Source organism: Phoenix dactylifera, chromosome 9, assembly GCF_009389715.1.
Source record: "Phoenix dactylifera cultivar Barhee BC4 chromosome 9, palm_55x_up_171113_PBpolish2nd_filt_p, whole genome shotgun sequence".
Classification (NCBI taxonomy): domain Eukaryota; kingdom Viridiplantae; phylum Streptophyta; class Magnoliopsida; order Arecales; family Arecaceae; genus Phoenix; species Phoenix dactylifera.
The window spans coordinates 5,478,642-5,498,720 of NC_052400.1; the positions used below are offsets into that span (position 1 = coordinate 5,478,642).

General features: G+C 41.7%; 1 protein-coding gene across 2 annotated transcripts in view; it reads left to right on the forward strand.

The window, feature by feature from the left end:
* The first annotated feature begins 6,527 nt into the window (after nt 1-6,527).
* LOC103715323 (acyltransferase-like protein At1g54570, chloroplastic) overlaps nt 6,528-20,079 on the forward strand; it is a 44,425-nt gene continuing 30,873 nt past the window's right edge. The window contains exons 1-5 of one of the 2 annotated variants that reach the window (XM_039129891.1): nt 6,528-7,025; nt 7,247-7,298; nt 7,383-7,438; nt 9,077-9,235; nt 9,340-9,444. In XM_039129891.1, coding sequence (XP_038985819.1) covers nt 6,608-7,025; nt 7,247-7,298; nt 7,383-7,438; nt 9,077-9,235; nt 9,340-9,444 — 790 coding nt within the window. In that variant the 5' untranslated portion in view covers nt 6,528-6,607. The remainder of the gene's footprint in view (nt 7,026-7,246; nt 7,299-7,382; nt 7,439-9,076; nt 9,236-9,339; nt 9,445-20,079) is intronic. The other variant, XM_039129890.1, reaches the window with a different exon arrangement.

The window sequence follows — 20,079 nt, forward strand, 5'->3', positions numbered from 1 at the left end:
CGGATCCCCCATCCCCCATCTTCAAATAAATCATAGAACCCCTCACACAGACCCGATCAACCCCCCAAGGCCATGGATCCCGGCCAACCGGCGGCCGGCGGCGGCAAGATCCGGAAGAGAGAGGCCGAAGCAGGGGTACCCTGTTTCGGACTCTTCTCCGACGATTCACCGGCCAAATCTCCAATCCAACACATCCCTAACCCTAGCAAAGGAAGCACAAGGGCCGAGCCATGCTTGCCTCGGTCTGGTGGGGGTGTTCCGGCGATCTTTCCGGCGAGAAATCGGAGAGGAAGCGAGCTCGGATCAAACTCCTCTCTTCTCCCATTTTGTGGATGGTCTTCACCGAAGGAAACGAGGCTTGGAGCTTCCCCCGTGGCCGGCCGGATCTTGGCGCTTGTCCTCCTCTCCGGCATCCGGTCTCCTCCGGCGACCTCCGCTCCAACGCCGCTGCCCCTCCCTCAAAATGGTTTCCTCCACGATCGTGCCTAGGGCACGATCATAAGAGGGATACGGGTCCGGTCTTTTCGGGCCGGCCCGTTAACCTCTTTTTTTTTTGGATTTTTACAATGGACAAATTCTTTTCTTTACCTTGACCATGAAGTGCCACGAATGACCTTTTCTTATTCTGTTCTTGCCTGACATGGTAAACAGTATTGCCAAGCAATATCTCAGTTATTTAATTAGTTTTATGGTCCTTTTTTTAAGGCAATTACATTTTTGTGCTTCCATTCAAAAATTATATTAAACTGTAAATGCTTCTTATCTATCTTTATTAGATTCATGTATCTTTGTTGAAATATTATACTTGATGGCTATCTATTTCTATATTATTTTTTAAAGCATTTTATACTTATTAAAAAAAGAGGCCTCATTCATTGGATTCGCCTTAGGCCCCCAAATATATCGGGCCGCCCCTGACTATACAAACTAATTATGAAGAACCCTTCAAGTAAGTACTTTCGAGTCCTCTTACGTCCTTATGCTCCGTCGTTCTCATAATATCTCCACTACTTCTTCAGAGACTATTTGACTTAGGCATCGAAAATTTTTTCGTCAAACACTCTTTGATAAGAGGACTTTTTCATGTTTGTTGTTTTAGATCGGATCTAGAGTCGGAGCTGCGAAGTTGATCAGTTGAGGTTATCTTGCCAGCTTCGAAGGCCTTCTAAGATATTGGGTTTATGATTGCGTGTTGGTGTTTTCTCTTTCCGAAGTGTCATCATGAGTGGTGAGATTTTTGGATTGATAATTGAATGCTTTGCCGATAACAATCCTAGCAATGGTTTGAAGTCGAATACCCAGTTGATATGTGATGGAGATCGGATTCGACCATCCTCAAGCTATTTTCAAGCAAAGGGGAAGCATTGTCTGGTGGAAGCATGACTTTTTGATCAACAGCCTCTTCGCCCGATTTGTTCGGTTTGTAGTGTTCATAGTGTCTAAGTCATGTACTCATTTTGTGTAATCCTTTGGCTGTCGAGGTGATGCAATTTTGTAATTACAGTGACAAACAGAAACAACTGTGGTTTATATTTTGTCACCTTGTTTTTACTCAAGCTTGTAAGTGAGAATATTTGTCGATCTGCTAAGTAGCGTAAATCATTTTATATGCAATTGTTTCGATCAATCCTTAGGTTGGTGCCTTCGAGGGGTCGAAGAACTGAATCGTCCTCAGTAAATTGTTGGAGCCTTGCCCCCCATTCTCGGCCACATTAGATGAAGCCGAAGACTTACGTTCATTCGAATGAACATTCGTGGAGTGGATGATGCATGGACTTGAAACTCTTTTAAAGAAGCTTTAGTATATTTGGCGAGCTTATTAGTGGGTTGTTGGAGCCTAGCCCCTCGAGCTGCTAAGAGTCGAGAGTCGCCTTGCAATCAGCAGGAGTTCATCGCATTCACTTGATGGAGGGATCAGTCAACTTCATAATGGTTCAAAAATTGTCATCTCTATGTGGGTCATCTTAACCTTGAGATATCGATTCATCTGCCAAGTCTTCGATGCAAGGGTTGGTTCAAGATGGAGGCCATAGAATGGCTTGCCTAACTTGTGCACCCAGGCCATCCCAGTCTTGAGAGGTTGATTAGCTCACTGAATCTTTGGCTTGAGAGCCGGTTCAGGATGAAGGTATTGCCTCCTCAGGACTATGGAATGGCTTGCCCGACCTATGGACCTTGGCCATTCCGACCTTGAGAGATTAGTTGGCTTGCTAGTTCTTTAGCTTGAGGACCAGTTCCAAATAGAAGTGCTGCCTTTTCAGGGCTGTGGAATGGCTTGCTTGACCTATGCACCCAAGTTGTTCCGACCTTGAGAGATCGATTAGCTTATAGGGTCTTCGGTGTGAGGGCTAATTTAGGATGGAGGTGTTGCCTCATCAGAGCCATGGAATGGCTCACCAGACCTATGCACTCAAGCCATCCATATCTTAAGAGGTCGGTTAGCCCGCCATGTCTTCAACATGAGGGACAATTCATAATAGAGGTGTTGCCTCTTTGGGCCATGGAATGGCTTGCCTAGCCTGCGCATCCGGTCTGACCCAGCCTGCGCACTCGGTCTGGCCCAGCTGGCACACCCAGTCTGGCCTAACCTGCAGACCCAGTTTGACTAGACTTGCGCATCTGATTGGGCCTGACCTGTGCACCCGGGTCGGCCCGATTTTGAGAGGTCGATTAGCTCGCTAGGTTTTTGGCTCGAGGGTTGATTTATGATGGATGTGTTTTCTCCTTAAGATAGTGGAATGGTTCTCTCGACATGTACACCTAGTTTATCTCGACCTTGAGAGGTCGGTTAGCTCATCAGATCTTCGACTTGAGAGCCAGTTTAGGATGGAGGTGTTGCCTCCTTAGAGCCGTGGAATGGCTCACCCGACCGGTACACCTGGGCTATCCTAACCTTAAGATATTGGTTAGCTCGCTAGGTTTTCGACTCGAGGGTCAGTTCAAGATGTAGGTGTTGCCTCCTTGAGGCCATAGATTGGCTAATCCAACCTATTTATCTGAGTCGTTTCAACCTTGAGAGGTTGATTAGCTCGCTAGGTTTTCAGCTCAAGTGTTGGTTCAAGATGAAGGTGTTGTCTCCTCAAGATAGTGAAAATAGCTCATCCGACCTAGTATGCTCAAAGACGCTTTCATCGATGGTCACTATATAGGCTCGCCCAATGATAAAATCCATGAACAACATTCATTGGAAGGGATGCCTAATTAAGAGGGCTTAGGTGCACACTCCCATTGTGGGTTTTGCGGTTAGTAGTCTTTTGAGGACACACATGATCCTCTTCAATTTGTTGGAGAGTGAGTTATCCAACCCGAAATATTTTTGATGATTTTTGGAGAAAATAGTGTTTCATTTATTGAGACTAGGTTTACATAACAATAAGATATCTCTTAGTGATAATACACTAGAAGATTGGCTGAATTCTATATCCAAGGTACACGTGCCCTATGGAGATGTTTAGGTGGGGCATCTTGAACCGAGGAAGGGGTTCTTTCATGATCTTCACCAAGAATGGAAGGTCGGTTGTGAAGTCGACTTCGTTCTCATGCTTGGCGTTGCGACCTCTAAAATCCTTGAGATGCTGATCTATCTCCTCGAACCTATGGTCGAGATCAACCTCCTTTCTGGAGATCTTCTCCGATTGGTGGTGAGATGAATGTCCTGGCATCAATCCCTTGTGAGATTACGAGCTAGGGGACCAACGCCGTCTCCCTAGCCCCGTGCTCTATGGGCAAGAATAATGATTATGCCAGACTCATCTTAGACTCCAAGAATGGGAATGACGTCTCAGCTGCATTGGATCCTCCTGATCTCCCGATGCACAAGTCTGCTATAGGGGTTGTTGAGGCTGTAATTGTTGCTGGTAGTTCGTGACCGTTTGCTATAGGTTCTAAATGATGGGGATCAGTATATGAACCTGCTGCATGAGAAGACCGAACTGCTCAACAGTAACCGTTGGTCAGGCTGTGGTTCCTACTGAGGAGGAGCCCTTCGAGGGATCTGTAAGGAGCAATCGAACCTCAGAGATGTATCCTGCTGTAGTCTGTGGTCGTTGCTTGGGTTTTCCTTGACTTTATGATTGTGTGTTGTCTGCTTGATTAGTCAGACCTCCAAAGATAGAATCAGAACCTTTTCTCTAGCGTCTATTTATTGCCTCTAGAAAACGACTCAAGCCAAGTGTTGATTAGTCCTACCTCTAAAGATAGAATTAGAACCTTTCCTCTAACGTCAATCTGTTGCCTCTGAGAACCGACTTGACCTAAGTGTTGAGTTGGTGGGGTTGCTAGGGATTTTATCTTATTTGTTGTCCATATTAGAGATAGAGATGGGATCGCTGCATGCCTCCATGGTGATGTTCTGGTGGCCAACGCGCTCGATTGGCAGTAATTACGATGTCAAGCACCCATGAGTCTATGTTGGATGGTGTGGGAAGGGCTTCAGGTAGTTCTCTGATGCTGGCTCCGATCTAAAACGACAAAAGTAAAGAAGTTCACCCACTAGAGCATGTCTAGTGGGGGTTTATTTGATGCCTAAGCGAGATGCACCTTTCAGAAAACAGGAGGAGGCTTGAGAGGGTCAAAGAGACATCATAAGAGAGTCGAAAAAGAATTTATCCGGAGGGTCCCTAAAAATACAATATATAGACAAGGGTTGGAGCCCATTGTCGACTTGTTCAAGGCATTGGTTGATAACACAACAAACCACATATCTCATATGTGAATTTTGACTGCATTTCTCGATTGTAGGATTTGCTCGGGTATTACATTTGTTAGAAAGCAGTTAGCAATCACGGCCAAGTTGTTGCCAGCTATGAGAAAAGTTTGAAATACAAAGGACTCTCCGCATGCTTTTTCGATCGGCCATATGACAAGCTTTAAATGGTCAACCCACGGCTAGGTGGCGAGCTTTCATTAGTCGGTTCGCCTTATTAGCAAGATCAGTTTGCCTTGTCAGTAGAGGTCAATTCTAAGGTATGTCACCACCATTTCTCTCTTTTCAGAGACTCCAAAACACCACTGCAAGGAGGCAGTCCTGAGATGCTTTAATTGAGCTTGGCTTGAGCTATTTTCTCCATTCAGTCCACAATCCTTTCACAATATTAGGGAGTGTGATATAGATAGAACATGTTCGAGTTTGAGCTCATACTGTCTAACAATATCTACATGATAGGAAGAGGTGATTAGTGGTCTCCATTATCACATAATAAGCAGTTGAATGACAAAATGATCTTTTTTTCTTAAATTTCCTGCTGTCTGTAATCTGTTGTTGAACAATATTCCTTTGTGTTCAGAAAATTTCCGACCGAAATACTCTTGTTTGATGAGAGTAAAAACAATGAAGAGAAGATGTCTTTAAGAGGTTTATTACCTGTCCAATGATCATGCCAAAAGGGCATCTTTTCTCCATCACCCAATTCCAAGATAGTGCTGCATATGAATAGTTCACTTACCTTTAGTGCATGTTTCCCTACTGTTGATGCCTGTTTGAGAGTGTGTGGAGTTTTGCTGGCTGGGGTTTTTATTGCTGTAGCGGATATTGTTGATGAGAGTTCTCCAGTTCTTGTTCTGCTCATCGAAAAATCTCCACCATCTTTTGATGAGTAAGCTTTGATTGAAGATCTTCAGATTCTTCACTCCTAACCTCTTGGGTCTACAAACTTGGTTCCAGTTCATTAAACAGTGTCCCCCTAAGCAAGTTTTGTCGCGCCTCCAACCGAAATCTCTGTGCAGTTTATCAATCTTGCCTATGATTTCAGATAGAATGAGGAATATATAATATTTAAAATATTAAGTGGAACCTATAATTATTTTAAATCTTTATAAAGATCGGTGCAATTTACTTAATATTTTTTTGAATAAATTATATATTTTTTTGAAATTTATGTTTATTATACTCACATTCAATATTTTGTAAAACTATACTTATAATCAGTTAAATTAACTGCATTAGCAAAACTATTTATTTTAGATAAAAAGTTAAAATTGCTTTTATACAAAAAAGGAGAATGTCTATAGTTTTTCATGTCCTTGGTAGCTATTATGTTGCTCAAAGTTATTTTATTTATTTTAAAATTTTGTTCTAACATGCGTTTAGATTTAATTTAAAATTAACGGTTTGATTAATATTTTATTATTATAAATTAAAGCCTTAGATGATAAGGATTTTAGGGAGAAAATATGGATTTTTTTGGATGTAATATAATTTACTTTAAAACTCAAAATGATTTTTATTTTTTTTTAATTATTTTTTTCTAACATGACGCCGACTTCTTCCCTGTGCATCATAGCCATGTCATCCTTGACGTGATACTTTTAAGGTAGGATCCGTATATCTCGTCACAGAAACGGCGAGCTAACTCATATCCCTCATTGGACGGGTGAACCTTGCCTTTATCCAAGCAAATAAAACTCCAGCACTCAGAGCCCAGAATTGTACAAAAGAAAAAATTAAACCACGTTGCATGCAGACATTGGTCCGGACACCAATTATGTCTACAAATCCCTGATTGGTATTATAATTGGGTTCCATAGAATCCCACGTTATTCAGACGTCGGTCACAGACCGGTAGACCACGAGAAAAATCCCATCGAAGAGCGAACGGTTCCCTCTCAAATGGTGGGTTCCAGACTACTTCCAGTGACCAATAGCGCGCGTGCACAAATGGCTTCCGCCACCACCTTCTCCGCCCCGGCAAACGCGCCTCGCCGCCGCTCGCCGCCGCCGCCGCCGCATCTCCCAAGATTCCACGCCTTCTCCCGCAACCTGCGGCCGGCGCCCGCGGCGGTGACCTCAAAAATGGAGCCGGCTCCGGCCATCACCGACCGCCAGGGGACCGCCGGTGGCCCTCCGGAGGTGGCCGGGGCGGTACCGAAGCTCCTGGACGAGTCGGAGATCGAGCCGCGCGGCGTGAGGGATTACATCGATTGGTCCAGGGATCTGGTCCGGCCGGACGGCGGCCCACCACGGTGGTTCTCGCCGCTTGAGTGTGGTTCTCGTGAGAAGGGCTCTCCTTTGCTGCTCTTCTTGCCCGGTTCGTGCTCCATTTCATCTTTGACCCCCCAATTCTTTTCCATGTCACCGTATAGTCCTTTTTGTGTTCTTCTTCTTGTTTTACTCCAAAATAAGTTGTGCTTTTTCGCTTTCTTTTTGTTTGATTTTTCCTTTTTTTTCCCTCGTAATTTCTCATTTCTCTCTATATTTTCTTCTTAAAACTAATGGTGGGGTTGATTTTATTATTACTAATTTCTTTAGGAATTGATGGAGTTGGGCTTGGACTAATTCGGCATCACCAGAGATTGGGGAAGTAGGCTTCAAGTTCTTTATCTTCTTGTTTTTTTTTTCAATGAAAATGTCTGTATCTGATTGATGCATCGGTCTTTGGCTACAGGGTATTTGATATCTGGTGCCTGCATATTCCAGTAATGGATCGGACGCCATTCGAAGGTCTCGCCCTCAATCTCTCTCATAAATTTGTTTTTTTAGTTCAAAATGAAGAATATATTATTGCAATGCAGAATTCTTCTTTAGCTATTAAAAGTGCATGGAACAGGTTTTGTTTTGGCTGTTGAAAGATAGATTTTTGAAAGTTGAAGTTTGCTACTTGGCCTTAATCTAATTCCGAATTGGTCATTTGTTCTTAATCTAATTCTGAATTGGTTATCAATATTCTTTAAGTGCTAGCAGCTAGCCTGCTAGGTGAAGAACGCTTAGGTACTGTACCAAATATAGGTCATATCATGTTATTTGTTTGGTTCAAGATTAGTTTACAAAGGAAATTTGTAAGACTGATGGCTAGTTGTGATGTTGCCCTCCAACTCATAATTGAGTTGGTAAGAACAGCCTGCCTATGAGATCAGTCCTAGACTCAAATGCCATGATGTCACTTTGGGAATTCAACCATGCGTTTTGGCACATGTCAAGATCACTAAGATAGTTAAATGGCCATCAAAACACAATATCCAATCCTTAAGCATTTATATAGTTTTTTGCAGCTAAATGGATTCAAATGACTAAGTAGCTAAAAGGACGGTTGAATATTTCTGGGTTGTTTGAGGTGGTTGCATAATATTTCTAGTTTGGTTCAGGGTAGTCACATAGTTTGGAGTGGTTTTGGTGCATTCCAGAGTGTTTTGCTTCCTTTACTAATGGGATTGTAGAAGCAGCTTGCTCAGTCAGAGAATAAATGCTGAGGTCCGGTTTAAGTTGAGCGAAGTACCACTTCATTCTCAACTTAGAACACTTAGGCATACATATGTGAAATACATACATGAAATGCATTTCAGGTAATGCAATACGTGAAGACCCTGTTTATTTCATAACAAACCTGAATAAAATCCACATACTCAGATTTATTTAGCCTGGAATTTTTTTGGCACCTAAATAAAGCAACACCAAATAGGGAATTTTATATTTTAGTGAAGCTAAAAAGAGCGCCTTTTTGGTATTTATTCCTTTTTTTTGGGCAAACCCACTTGTAATTGGCAGTTGATGGAACTTTTTCTAGTGTTGTATAGTATTATTGGCCAAGCAGAATCCCTCATCTATTTACAGAGGTACAAAACATAGAAAACTTTTCACAAAAACATGAGGCAGCTCAAGAAAAATCCCATAATCTCACAAGCCCTAAAGCCTAATTCCTTTTAAAAAACAGCAGAAGTTGTAAAATTTCCTTTTGCATCTATTCCAAGACCCATCCCTTAGTTAATTTGCACTCCACTGCACTCCCTTGTGTATGTCCATGCTTGCCATGACATGGTGAGACTGTTAGTCCATGACAATCAGGTGTCTTTCCATGCTTTGTGCGTGCCAGGTTCAGCACATTATGCAGCATAATGTTGTATCATGCTAAGCCCCAACTACTGTGGGCATTGTTGATACACATTGTGAGCCTTTGTCTTGGGAGGAATGGCAAAATAAGATTCAAGGACTGGATCACCTATTGTTGAGATGACTCTTAGGATTGGTTGCATTTGTTTCTTTTCTGCACTCTGTTTCATTAATTTGTTCTAGTAGTATTCTCTTCAGTGGAAAAGGGAAAAAAGGAAGATCGCTAATGAAGTGTTCACTTGTCCTTATGTTCAGGCCTGGTTGATTTTGTAGAAAGGACAGTCAAATCAGAAAAATCTTGCTCACCAAACAAGCCAATATATCTTGTTGGTGAATCAATTGGTGCATGCATTGCTCTTGCAGTTGCAGCACGCAACCCCAATATTGATTTGATATTGATATTGGCTAACCCAGGTCTGATTACAATTTCTTTTTGCATATTTTACATGGTTGTTGTCATTAAATTATCTATATGGTTCCCTTATGTTCTTTTTTAAATTCATGTTCTCATCTTGCAGCAACATCTTTCTGCAAGTCTCAGCTGCATTCTCTCTCAGTTTTCCTGGATGTTGTGCCTGAACCACTCCATATAAACATTCCATATTTCCTTAATTTTATTACAGGTTTGTGTCATCCATTTGCTTTACCTTCTAGTATTGCTTTGTGCATTTTTCAATAATGAGAACTTAATTTTTCCGGATTCACGAGTTTATATATATATATATATATATATATATATATATATATATATATATATATATATATCGGGTCTAGTGACTTAATGGTTTGAACGTCTTTTTTGTCAATTAATTAACCAGTGTCATTATTTGTCTAAAGGAGCATATTTTATGTTTCCTTAAGCTATTATCGATCTAACCATTTTTAGCATTTCTCTTCTGTTGAATACTTTGTTTTACTTTTCTTATGCTTAGTCATATAAGCTTAGAATTTCTCTGTATTCTTTATCTCATTTAGAATCTTGTAATTGTTGAGGGCTAATAAGGCAGATATTTTACCCTTGAAGTTTCGATGCTAGTTAGTGGAATGTGAATTGGTCGATATTGCAATTTCTGTGTGGTTCTTCTATAATAGTATGCATGTTTATACCATAAGGTTAACTTCAAGTCAAAATTTGCAAATGCCTCCAAAATTTGATGGATCACTTTGGCACTCATTTTGCAGAATGAGTTTGATATGCAACAGAACAAGAAGTTAGAGAAAATGAGCATTGCCTCAAGGAAACTGAAGCTCAAATTAGTCATAGTCCCAAAATGAAATGGAGCAAAAAAAACAAGCAGTGGCATAATAGAATACGAGCCAAGAATATTCAATGAAATTCAAAGGATAGCAATATTGTGATTTGGTGAATATTGATGTATCCTGATACATGTTATATCCCAGTACCTTCAAGTGATAGCCTGTTGATTTTATAAGCGCCAGAAGTGTAGGACTTTGTGGGTTCCTGAGAAGTTAGAAACTGATCGCCGGCAGTTCAAATGAGCAAAATATATGAGGAACAGAGAAAGGGAAACCAAAATCCTAATGAAATAAAAATGTGAACTCAAAATGCTCCGCAAATATAAAAGTTATATCTAAAATTCACTGACTTGCAGGACCTCAAATGAAGGACTTAAATGATTCTGGAACAAATTGTAGGTGAAACAATCAAATCCTGCACAACATGGATAGATGGAACAAACTCTGTACCCCTGAAAGTCTCAAAATGCAAAATAAACTCCTGAGAATTGTAGAGAAAGAAGCAATGAAATTTCCCAATGTAAGTCAGCTTGAGCAGGATCAATTAGAAGAGCTAATTCTAAGATCAATTTGGGAGGGAAGATGAGGCAGATGAACCAGCAAAGAGGCATTTTAAAACCTGGAACTATCCAAATGTGGAGCAGCTTTACTCAAATTCCACCTTTACTTATTGAGCTTTAATTAGTGAGATATTGCATGCTACAAGGAACAACATAAACTATTTTCAAATTAAGTAGTGACGTAAAAATTATAAAATAATATATTCAATTACATGCATGTAAAGTACAACATACATACCAATATCTAAAATCGGGTCGAGTGGCGATGGTTCTCATAGATATCCGAATTATCAGCATAGTTAAGAAGCACATTAACCCACCTATCTAATCAATCGACGTTGTAGTCTTGTACGTTCATCCTAAAAGAAACGCGTGCTGGGGTATAAGTACTTTTGGATCTTTCGCTGAAGTTCTAGCTTTGAGAGATGTCCTCTGGTTGATAATACGGCATTGGATGGGCCCATCCGAATATACCTGCAGCAAAATTTGACCCGTAAGATGCTTCAGACTGCTAGGATAATAGCCACCGAAAAATACCTCAAACGCACAATATCTATATTCATATCCATATGAATCATAGGCTATTTGTGGCTGTGGATAATAAGATTCAGTATACGACTCGAAACCTGATACATCTATGGATCCTACTCTACGCGCGAGGTCATCTGCAGCTATATCATATTCTCCTGAGGAACTCGTCTCCCATGTGCAATCGTATCCTTGTGGGCTCTACCAGATCGTATACTATGGTCCCTATTTTGTGTAGCATGCATAAACTAAAACCTACTGGTGAATCGAAGACCACCTTACAGCCATGTCTCATAAACGGCGGTCTCCTGTCCTTTACTCCTCTGGCTAGCAGATCCATGACCACTAGAACTGCTGCTCCTGATCTCTAAATTTGAGTGAGCTGACTTCTCCTCGATACTCTCCATTGGGATTGTAGGTGCCTTTTATTTTTTTTGGTGTGCTAGGCAACTACCTTCTTACTCTTCGTGCTTCTCTCTGCCTCGCTATCCTTGGAGGATGTATGTCGCCCTACTGATCGAGTCGATCGGGTAGCGTAGTGGTCTCGTCTAAGTATCTTTCGATCATATCTTTGAGAAAATGTCTCAGATAAGGAGTCATGCAGTGATTGACTCTCCTGTGGCTGCGGCTTATCAGTTGGAAGGATGTGTGGAATATTGTGCTTAACCCATTGCCTTGCATCGATCTTAGCCTTGCATCGATCTTAGCCTTGCTGGCTACCAGTCGTGGAGGCGATCCTTGCTCATCAAGCTTCGGCTCCTGCTGCTGGCCCACAAGCCATCCAATCATAGGATCGTCCTCATCATCAACAAAAGTAGGATCATCCTCATCATCAACGAAAGCACTATGGATCAGATCGGTGTACATGAGCTCCACTTTCTTCTGAATACATTTTAGCCTCAACCTCAGATTGTAGTGAACATATACAAGGTTGTTGAGGCGCTTCTGTGTCAAACAGTTTTTTTATTTGCTGTGGATGAGGACGAAGGTGGACCAGTTGAGCTTACAACTACTCGAGAAGACCATTTGGGAGAGGATCCGAATAGCTAGCCGCTTATGGTTTGCTGCGGACAACCCAAAATGAATCCACCATTCAGCTACAAAAATATTGTAGAAAATTATATATAAAATAGTACCATATTAATAACTATCTAACGCCAGATAAATGTTCTCCTGATGTGTAACATATCTGGATTCATACTTTTCTTACTTACGATAGCTGCCGAGACTTCAAAGCTGTCATTGTCCTCTCTAAATATTTTGGTTTATGAAAAAAACTGTGTTGTACTATGTTAATAATATAAGATACCAGTTAACTTACACATGTTACTTAAGTTAACTTACCTCTTCTAGACTAGGGCTACAACTTCTGGATCTGGCTCCATCTTATAAATCACATTACGCAGAGTGGTTAGAAGTTCATCATCCATATCGATTCCAAGTATGCTGTACTAGAACCGAGGGTTCAGGTAGTATACTGCATATAGAGTTCGTTATCGTCTAAGTAAAATTTTATAAGGGCGGAGTAGTCTAATTTTTAATATTCTTGCTTACTTGCTAGATGCAAGTTCTTACCTATCTGGTAGTCCCACTGTCGCTCAATGATGCCGATGTACTTCTGGGCTTGCGTTGGATCTACCTCGATGATCTGAGTCTTTGCCCTCTCTATCATGTGATACATGAAGCCCGTCTGGGGATTTGGGGGTACCTCTCGCTGTCCACGATCCGAAACACTTCATACAATGGTCTGATAGCCTTCACTATTATAGTGGCCTGCTACTAGAATGTCTGCCTTGTCACCAAGTCTTTGATACTACTCCCTTCAGTGCCGACCTTTGCATATCTACTTTTCTGCCACTCGAGATTGACAAATATCTGATGTAGGGCTGCTTTCTTCTCAAGAAGGCTATCAAGTGCAATGTAGTTGGTAGCAAACCGTGCGACTTCTAGTCTCAAGATCTCTCTCACATACCTCATTAGTGAAAGGACCCAAGTATGGTTATAAATATACCTGGTGATGGTTTGGGCTGTCTCCACTGTCTGCTGTACCCTACGAATCTTCACAATGTCCATCAACATGAAGTCGATACCATATGTTGCACATGGGATTCATAAAATATGTGACCGCCGCTCCAAGATCTCTCCGACGGTCTTATATTATGGCCCATTATTAGTGATGACCTGCACGACATTCTCCTTTCCTCCCTGATCAATCATCTCCTCCATCAGTTTGAGGATGTAAGCAACGTCGTACACCTAATCAGAAGCATCAAGCAACTTGTGGAAGAAAATTTTCGTATCACAATATAGTTGATGCTCCACCTGGTAGGACCAATCTAACCATCACATATGGCCGTTAGTCCATATGTGGGCCACTTGCTCTTGTAGATACGTCGGGATAACCACCAACTATATGCTGCTTCAACTTGGTTACCCCTTCTTCCTTGAACTCTCGCTTCATTTTGCCTGATGGCTCCATTCCTACAAGTTTATCAAGTACATCAGTTTATTAATTAATTAAAATTAGCAAAATTTTGTTACGATGAAGATAATTTTTTTATCTTAAAAAATACATCTGATTTATCTAATACATAATACTAATTTTTTATTTTTTTTATTTATATAATTTTAATAATTTTTAAATTTAAAAATATATTTAAATATCATAAATTCAGAAAAATATGATTTCTATCTCAAAAATTACTTCTGAATTATATAATACATCCTACTAATTTTTTTTATAATTTTTGGTATTATTTATATATTTCTAATTATTTTTTAAATTTTAAAAATAATATTTTAATATTGATATTTTAAAAAATTAATTTTAGCTTAGATTCATGTATAATCCAACAATGTATGCTACATATATTTTTTTAGGCTCTTGGACATGCATCAAAGGCTATTTATTTCTCAATTTTTTTAAATTTAGGCGTAAGCACTATGTGCATGATCGCATCGAAACTTGAATAAATGGACACCAAATTTTTATGGACAGTAGGTTGTATGCCCCTAAATACGTTTCTGATTTTACATTTTTTTAAATTTTTATTAATTTTAAAAAATTAATATATTTTTAATTTTTAAAAATTATATATAATTCAAAATTAAAATTTTTTATGTCATCGTGTAGATCATCCATAGATCTACAACATATAATAAACTCAAGCTTAAATCAAAAATTTTGGTATGATCTCTCTTTACTTTGTAATTTTCGAGCTATTTTTTCAAGTGCAAAAAAAAATTGAGAAAATGAGATAGAAAAGAAGAAGCACACTTGATTTAGACTTAGATCTTCCTTCTGAGCTGCTGAATCGGTGATTTTTTTTTGATTGTTTGGGAAGGAGAAGCGGTTGAGAGAGCGCTACAAATTTTTTGCGGTTAGGGCTTTAAAAGCATCAGGTGGCTCCACAGTAACAACCCAGTTAGGAACTAGGTTGACTCGGTGCAAATCAACCGGTTCGCACCGAGTCTACACCAAATCAACCGGTTCGCACCGAGTCTACACCGAATCGACCGGTTCACATAGAGTCTACACCGAACTGATCGGTTCCGACCGGTTCGAACACTTACCGTCCGGTTCGAACACTTACCGTCCGGTTCGAACACTTACCGTCCGGTTCGAACACTTACCGGCTGGTTCGAATGCTTACCGTCCGGTTTCGGCCGATTCGAACACTTACCGTCCGGTTCGAACACTTACCGTCCGGTTCGAACACTTACCGGCCGGTTCGAACACTTACCGGCCGGTTCGAACACTTACCGTCCGGTTCCGGCCGGTAAGGGATCGGTGTTTCGGCTGGCTCGATAGGGGTTCCAGCCGGTATGGGGCCAGAACCAAATTCATAAGGTGAACCGGCCCGGTGTTGCACCGGATCGGCTCGATACTGCCCAAACCGGACGGTTCGGCCCGGTTTGGCAGATATTGCTCTAGATTGTAGCAATCTATTGTGCTTTTTAAAAATATTTTTTGCTAGGGTGGTTGAATTTTGATAGCAGTTTGTCAAACATAGACCATAAATCAAAGACTTAATCAATGAATAAGATCTCTAACGGGTAATTGAGTCCCATAAGATGCATCTCCCAAGGCATCAAGAAGTCATGGTGAACTATGCCAAGACTTATGCACCATGACATTTAGAAACAAAAATAGAACGCTTAAATTAGCCTATTTAAGTGGTTAATTGAGTCCCATAAGATGCATCTCCCAGGGCATCAAGAAGTCATGGTGAACTATGCTAAGGCTTACCAACCATGAAATTTAGAAACAAAAATATAATGCTTAAATTAGCCTATTTAAGTGGTTTGCTAAACTAAGACCTAATGTGAATTACTAGTACTATTAAACTGTAATGATCCAGGACCTCATCCAAAAAAACTAGTTGGAAAGTATTATTTGGATTCCTTGACCTTGTAGAAGTATCCAAGATCTATCAGTGTATAGCTGATATGGCACTAAGCACATGCCTGTATGGATCCTCACATACTCCCCCCACCCTCCATCTAAGCTCTGGCATTCTCGCCAAGCTAAGTGTTTAAATTTATTCAAATCCAATCATAAACGGCATGAGTAGCTCATAGTCAATCCAAATGGGCTTGTGCTAGAGTGTTTTCTAGTCCACATGAGCTATGGATTGGGCCTGCTTTAATACCAAGTGTAACGACCTAAGACCTCATCCAAAAAAGCTAGCTAGAAGGTATTATTTGGATTTTTTGGCCCTGTATAAGTACCTAAGACCTACTCAGTACATAGCTGACATGGGAGTAAACATACGGCCACATGAGCCCTCACATAAACACCTATTACTTAGGTAACTTTTCCCGCCATACAACGAGGAGGGAATCTTTAAAGATTGTCCTTGCCAAAATGGAGTAGTAATCGTTGCATTATCTTAAAAATGAGTGGAATAAACAAATTCTATGGTGCTACTGCTTTCCAGGTTATGGAAAAGATCCTTAGGATATTCTCATGTTCAAGATTTCTTCTATAGCCTACTTCTTTGGTTTGTAATTGTTCAGTCCATAATAGTAGTTGCCCATTATTTCTACAAAAAATCCAAGCCTTTGATATTGTTTATTGATCCAAAGTGGTTCAGGAATGTTGATTTTGGCTAAAGCTGACCAAAATAGAGGGAGAAAACAAATAGGTGAGGATTTTGGCATCCAACTTGATATATTACTCTTGATTTGGAATGCAATAGTAATATCACTAACAAAGGGTGACCTTTGGTACAATGTTAAGGTTGCTCCATTGCGGCCTAGAGATCACGAATTTGAAACATGGAAACAGCCTTTTCGCACGCTGGAGTAAGGCTGCGTGCATCTAATCCTTTCCAGACCCTGCAGTGGTAGGAGCTTTATGCAGTGAGCCGCCCTATTTTTAAATCAAATATTTCTAACCCTTCTATAGACTGCAGTGATTGGACTATGATGTTTTGGTAATATTTACATGAAACTCAACTTGACAATTAGATGTTCATTTTGCTGCTGACTTTGATAATTGAGATTTATATTGAATGCACACATAATGTATCTTTAGTAATCAGTGATGAGATCTTGGAAAAATAATTCCTTGCTTTAATATCATGTAGCTTGAGGAACAAACATCAGAAAAAGTATGAAAATAATCAGCAACTAATGAACAGTTGCTTAGAATGCGCATTCACAACAGGCCACAAATCATCACATATGGCACTATTCCATTTCTCTTCTTCGCACACTGCCACACCCTATTTGCTCACAACCAAGAAGATATTCAAAACTTAGGACACTATGAAAGGTACCATGAACTGAAATGAGATTCCTATACATCATTTTTTCCAGATTTTATTATATGCACTTGCAACCAATGATACTGACATATGGGCTTGTCCCAGTCATAGTAGTATGATACATACTATGTACGAAGGTCAGATTTCACAACAGGCTGGTATCTTGCTAGTTTAAATTAGAAAATATCAAAAAAAAGAAAAAACAAAAGAAAAGATGTACTGAGTAGTAGGAGGATGGTGCGGGGTTGATATAGGACAATACAAGTTGGTTTAAGGTGCTACAGGTTTACCATATCGGGGCACACCATATTGATTAGGTATCAAGGTTTGGTTTGGTATATGAGCAGAACTTATTCAAACTAGTCAAAATCAAGCAAGACCATCATGCTTGGTACCATGTTCTAATGATCCATATTACTTGATTTCAAGTGGTACCATGGATGGGTGTAAAAACTTATTGTATTGTTATAGTGTGTTCAACACTATATCTATCAACCATGTTATACCACATCGTTAACATATGAGAAAGGCCCGCAATTCAGTAACAGATATTGTATCGGTACCTTATCGGTTCGGTATGGTACTGATGGGGACATCAGCTAGGTCCCCATTTTATTTGCATATTTGTTTATTTTTATTTCTGGGTTTATTTGCATTTTAGGGCTTATTTGTGGGTTATTTGTGTTATTTGTGGGTTTATTAGGATTTATTTCTGTGTAAGGGGATTTATGCAAATTGTGTATTTTGGTCCTATATATAGGGACCTATTTTCATGATTAGGGCTTAATGAAGGTTTAAGAAATTTTCCCCCCACGTATTCTCCTCCTCTCTTCTTCTCTTCTCCTTCCTCTCCTCCTTGTCCTCCTCTTCTCCCTCTTCTTCTGTTTCTGAGTTAAAATTCCACTGAGGTATTCCTTCCGGACTTGGTTCTACACCAACTTAGTATCAGAGCAAGAGACTTTGCCCCTGCTGCCAAAGTCCGATCCAGATCGTCCGAGCCTTCCTGTGAAATAGAGAAGACTGTGTCGGGCACTTCCATCTCCCGGCTATTTCTTCCAAACTGAGAGCAAAAAAGAAAAAAAAGATCTTTCGTTCTCTCGGTTCTCACCAGAAGGGACAGAGGGGAACAACCCCTGGGTCACCGGGCTTCTCTCGGTTCCCTCTTCTTTCCCTCTGTCAGTGTTAAAAAAAAAGGAAATCTTGCCCTTCGACGCTCGGCCATACACCAGCTGATGGTGGGGTCGGTTGCAGGCACGAGCTCTACGCCGTACCTCGACCACGGACACCGGAGCGTGTCGAAGGGCCACGAGTGACTCCTGCTGCCGGAAAGAAGAAGAGTGTCGCCGATCTATTTTCGGCCTTGTCCCTCGGCACTGTCGACGCACCCGCCGACCACCGCGCACAGGGGAATCCCGGCCGCCACCAAGACCGGCCGCCGCTTGTCGCCGCCGACCACGGAGCCCCGGCTGCGAGCTCCGTCGCCGTTCCGTTCGGCTGCTCCGCAACCATCGCCGAAGCAATCGGAACGCCCTCCCGAATCGATCGGGAGGTTGAAGAAGAAGTCACGGTAACGGGTAGGTTCTAAATCCGTTACCCACAACCCGGTAACCCGGGTCCCCCCCCAAAATTAAAAAATTGGCACGTGATCTGCACGTGCTGAGTTTCACAGTTATCGGAGCGGGTCTCATTCGAAACCCGAACCCGATAACCCGAACCCGTTAAGGTTCAAAAAAAAAAATAATCCGTCGGATCACGTGACCTGCACGTGTCCAAAAAAAAAAAGATTCTTACCTCTGTTTCTGTCGAAGGGAAACCCTAAGGGTTTCCGCCGCCGACGCCATTGCCACCGCCTCCGCTGTGCTGCTCTCTGCCGCCTTCGCCTTCTCCTCCGTCATCCGAGCCCACGCCGCGCCGCCACGCCATCCCCCATTGTCGCCGAGCCGCACCTCCTACGCCGACCGCGTCCGCACACCGTTACCGAACCGCGACACCACCAACCGAGGCGCCTCCTTCCCGCGGCCAACCACAGCGCCGTCCGGACCAGCTGCGACGCTGCTGATAGCCGGCATTCTTCCCCCACCTCCCGAACCCGAGTGCTTCCTTCGTGCGCCATCTTCTCGCAGCGCCGCTCCCATCTTCCTCCGCCATCCACACGCAGCGACGTCTCCGCGCCGCGACCGCCATCCACCTCCGTCTTGCAGCCTTTGCAATCGCCACCGAGCGCCGCCGCCTTCCTACCCCCCTTCTCTTCAGCCGCCTCCTCCTCACCGCCGCCACGATCTGCCCTCTCTCCCGTCCGCCCACACACCCCATCAAACCTTACCCGAGCCACAGAGCTCCACAAGCCTTTGGCCCATCCCACTCACATTGCACGGGCCCAACCAAACAACAGGTCCATCTGCTCTGGTCTGAACCCCAAACCCACAAGGCCGCCGGCCCTTTTCTCAACTGTGGGCCCGAGCCCAAACTCATTCAGCCACAGGTCCTGTTATAGGCCGATCCAGCATCTTCTTCAGCCCATCTAGAAGTCCAAAAGGCCTTTCTGCTGCAGCAGCAGGTTCACGGCTCCAGCTAACTTCGCCCGGTACTGATTTCATGCTCGAGACTCTACCACGGACGTTTCTGGTCGACTGCATTCACCATAGGTAATAGGTTCTTCCTCCTTTGGGTTTGTTTATCTAATTGTGTTCTAGTTCTCTTGCATGACAGCCATAATTGAAAACTTACTTTCCTGTCATATTTTGCAACCTTAAACATATATTCCCACACCCGTCCTATTCATCCTATAAATCTAGATATTAAATTAGCACACCCTAGCGACAGGATAGTCTCAACATCCATAGATCAGATTACTTTCGGACTTTAAATGACCGTAAAACGTGCTTGCAACCTAATTTCTTATAGTGACTAATTTTCTACTTTAATTCTGAAATAACCAACGTACAAATTAGTAATATTTAATTTTAAGTTACTTTTGTGAAAATTTGCTGATTTCCGAATTCATAGTAGATTGCATTAGTAGGTTGTCCTGCATTGCATTTGGTCAGTTAGGGTTCATTAGTAACATTGCATATTATATCACCAATTAGAGTAGTCCCTGCATGCCAATCCGTAGTGGTAGAGAGTACCTCCTCACGGACTC